The following is a 2,769-nucleotide window of genomic DNA, read 5'->3' on the forward strand; positions in this document are numbered from 1 at the left end:
CAATAAGATGCCCTTTGGGTGGTTTTGTACAGAAAACGAAAGAGCCTTGCCCGAAACATAATACAAACACATCATGGATATTGAATAATTTAATTTAACATAGCCATCACACGCTGTAATTAAAAAATCAATCGTATCATCACGTAAGAGCAGATTGAAAACAGGAAAGCATACATGGTGTCATAATACATCTGGGATAACTCAGCTGGATTGGTATTTATATACACTTGAAATAACACTATAGTCTCGGACAGACGACAATGGTTCACGAAACTAGAGGCGATCTCAGACTCTACTAGCTAACAAAAAGTAGTACTAATTAACATCAACTTGTTGTAGTATCATCCGGTATTAACTACTCAACATCACTAGGGCTAAAAAACGAAGCCAAGTTTATTTTTCGATGGTGACGGAGACGTTGCCGCTGGTAACGGCGTTTTTGGTGAGGACAGTGGGCAGTTCCACGTTTTTGCCTTTCTTGGGGCTCAATCTGTAGTAGTAAAAGTACAGGATCAGCTGGATGAGGCCGAAGATTGTACCGAGGGCATTGGGGATCTGCACGGAATTTAAAGAGGACATAACAGTTAGATCAATCCGCGCTGAGGAGTTCTTGATTGTATGTCTGGCTGGGTTTGCGACTTCTTATTTCCAATGTGTATGTGTATGTACATACCGTGATGTAGATGTCAAACTTGATGAGCGCATAGCCCATCCAGCAGCAGCCATTGAGGAAGTTCACCAGCGACAGGAAGAATGGCATGTACTCCACACTCTTGGTCCTGATCACTTTACCCTGCAAATAGGCAGTACAATATTACTACTTTCATCTTAAATTTTTGAGTTATATTTGTATTAGTACACTCATAAGTTGGCAGAAGCATCCGTAATTAACAATTAGCCTGAGCTAGTAATTCACCTGTAAAGGAAGTTTACCTTTGAGGTAGAAATAAACCGTAGGAAATTTTGATTAAAAAATATGATGTAGCATATTGTGGAAGAACTTGGGTGCGTGAGAGGTGAACAACTCAATTCGGACTTTTTATAACAGGGTTTTGGCACGAAAGTTAAAAAGTGAAAGGTGGGTGCACCTTTTAGATGGACATAGATTTTCAAGCAGAATCAACAACAAACAAGGTGTACTACTTAACAAATTAAGGTCTGTCAAAAGCATCTACTAGAACTTTAAAAATAATTATAGGCAGGTATTTTTTTCTTGAAAGCGCATAATTACCACACCACACGTGCACAACGCAGATTAATTAATTAGCCACCAGAACTAACAAGTTAAAGCGGTTATCAAAGATCACGGGTCGACGACCTTTAAGTTGGGGTGGTGTACGTACCATGATGGTGAGCGGGGAGGCGTACATGATGGAGCCGAAGATGACGCAGAGGATGCCTACGATCATGGAGCGCTTCTCATGGGTGTGGGCACCGAGGAGCACGCCGGCCACCACGACAGCCATGAACGCCGCCTCGAGGGCGAGCACGCCGAGCATCTTCCACTGCACACACAGCAGAGCACATGCACATGCCTTGGGTTAGGGGCTGGAGGATCTTCTGTACAGAAACTAAAGCCGAAAAGAGACAGTGGGACGGATGAGGAGGCATTAGGAGGGTTGCACGTACGTACCCTTGTGTTCTTGGCTGCGTAGATGATGAAGATGATGATGTAGGTGCCCTCAATGACGAGGCCGATGCCGTTGATGGTGAGGACGAGGGTGCTGTTGGGGTGGACGATGGGGAGCCCGTAAAAGAACCAGAGCAGGCAGTTCATGAGCGTCGCCAAGTAGGGGTCCGGTTTGAACTCCTCCACGTCCTTGGCCTTGTAGATCCGCCAGAACGTCGGCCTGCATACGTACGTACAAGTAGAAAACGAGCCTCAGACTCATGCCCTAGCAACCACCTTTCATATATGTATACATACAGACTAGACGAGAGGAGGAGGAGTGGGCTTACACAGGGGAGAGGAAGAGGCCGAAGGAGATGACATTGCCTATGATGCCGACAATGTTGCGGGCCACTTCGGCGGAAACCATGATGCTCAGCTAGATCAATCGCTCGCCGGAAACACAACTCGATTGGTCGGGGGAGCAAACGACTTGAGGAAGGTTGGTCGTGATTTGTTTGGGGCGTGGGTGGCCGAGCTTATATAGTAGGGGGTTCCCCGTCGCCTTCCCCAAGTTATATCCGATGTGGATATGGTTAAGGGTAGGTTAAACGGTTTGATTTGAGTGCAGTCCTCATCCAACTCCTTCTCCGGCCGTGCTCCCTTCCAACGGCCGGCCGTGTCAATTTCTTCCTCTCCCGCGTCCTTTTTCCAGACGAAGGAAAAAGGATCACGCAGCTAGGAGCTAGCTCCTCTCCCACGTAACCGTCGTGGTACAGTCGTACGCAAAACAAATAAGGACAACCCTGAGCGCAAAACTGTCACGGACCAACACCGACCCAGCCGGCGTCACCCAAGGACACTGCAAAGCCCAAGTCCGACCCAGTCGTCCCAACGACTCTGGAAGCCCAACACGCGTGTTACCGGAGGCCGTGAAGTGTTGTTCGTGCTCTACTCCCTCGATCTCATAATATAAAAGTGTTTTTGACACTATGCGACGGAGGGAGTAATATACAATTGTTTTTCTACTATTAAAGTGGAGTACGTAGGTCGTTTTGTTTCGTTTGGTTACCTCGTTCCCCCATCGATCAAATGCCCTAACGTCCCCCCTCAACAATTTTTATTCTAAAAAAAACCTAACTCTTGTTCTCCATTTGCGA

The 2,769-nt window shown here is 46.6% G+C and overlaps 1 protein-coding gene across 1 annotated transcript; it reads right to left on the minus strand.

Moving 5' to 3' along the window:
• Positions 1 to 393: 393 nt before the first annotated feature.
• LOC125529533 (bidirectional sugar transporter SWEET6b-like) lies at positions 394 to 2,039 on the minus strand. The gene is made up of 5 exons (XM_048693942.1): positions 1,960 to 2,039; positions 1,634 to 1,850; positions 1,344 to 1,505; positions 674 to 793; positions 394 to 555 (listed from the first exon to the last, which is right to left on the minus strand). Exons 1-5 carry the CDS (start codon positions 2,037 to 2,039, stop codon positions 394 to 396), a joined length of 741 nt encoding a protein of 246 aa, XP_048549899.1.
• Positions 2,040 to 2,769: the final 730 nt, after the last annotated feature.

The sequence above is a fragment of the Triticum urartu genome, unplaced genomic scaffold (assembly GCF_003073215.2).
Source record: "Triticum urartu cultivar G1812 unplaced genomic scaffold, Tu2.1 TuUngrouped_contig_5670, whole genome shotgun sequence".
NCBI lineage: Eukaryota > Viridiplantae > Streptophyta > Magnoliopsida > Poales > Poaceae > Triticum > Triticum urartu.

Bases quoted from the DNA above. Each gene is read 5' to 3' on its own strand.
- LOC125529533 (XM_048693942.1), bottom strand. From the start codon at position 2,039: ATGGTTTCCGCCGAAGTGGCCCGCAACATTGTCGGCATCATAGGCAAT. The intron at 1,851-1,959 runs GTAAGCCCACTC...GTACGTATGCAG, and splicing joins GGCCTCTTCCTCTCCCCTGT to GCCGACGTTCTGGCGGATCT. The intron at 794-1,343 runs GTACGTACACCA...GCCTATTTGCAG, and splicing joins CCTCCCCGCTCACCATCATG to GGTAAAGTGATCAGGACCAA.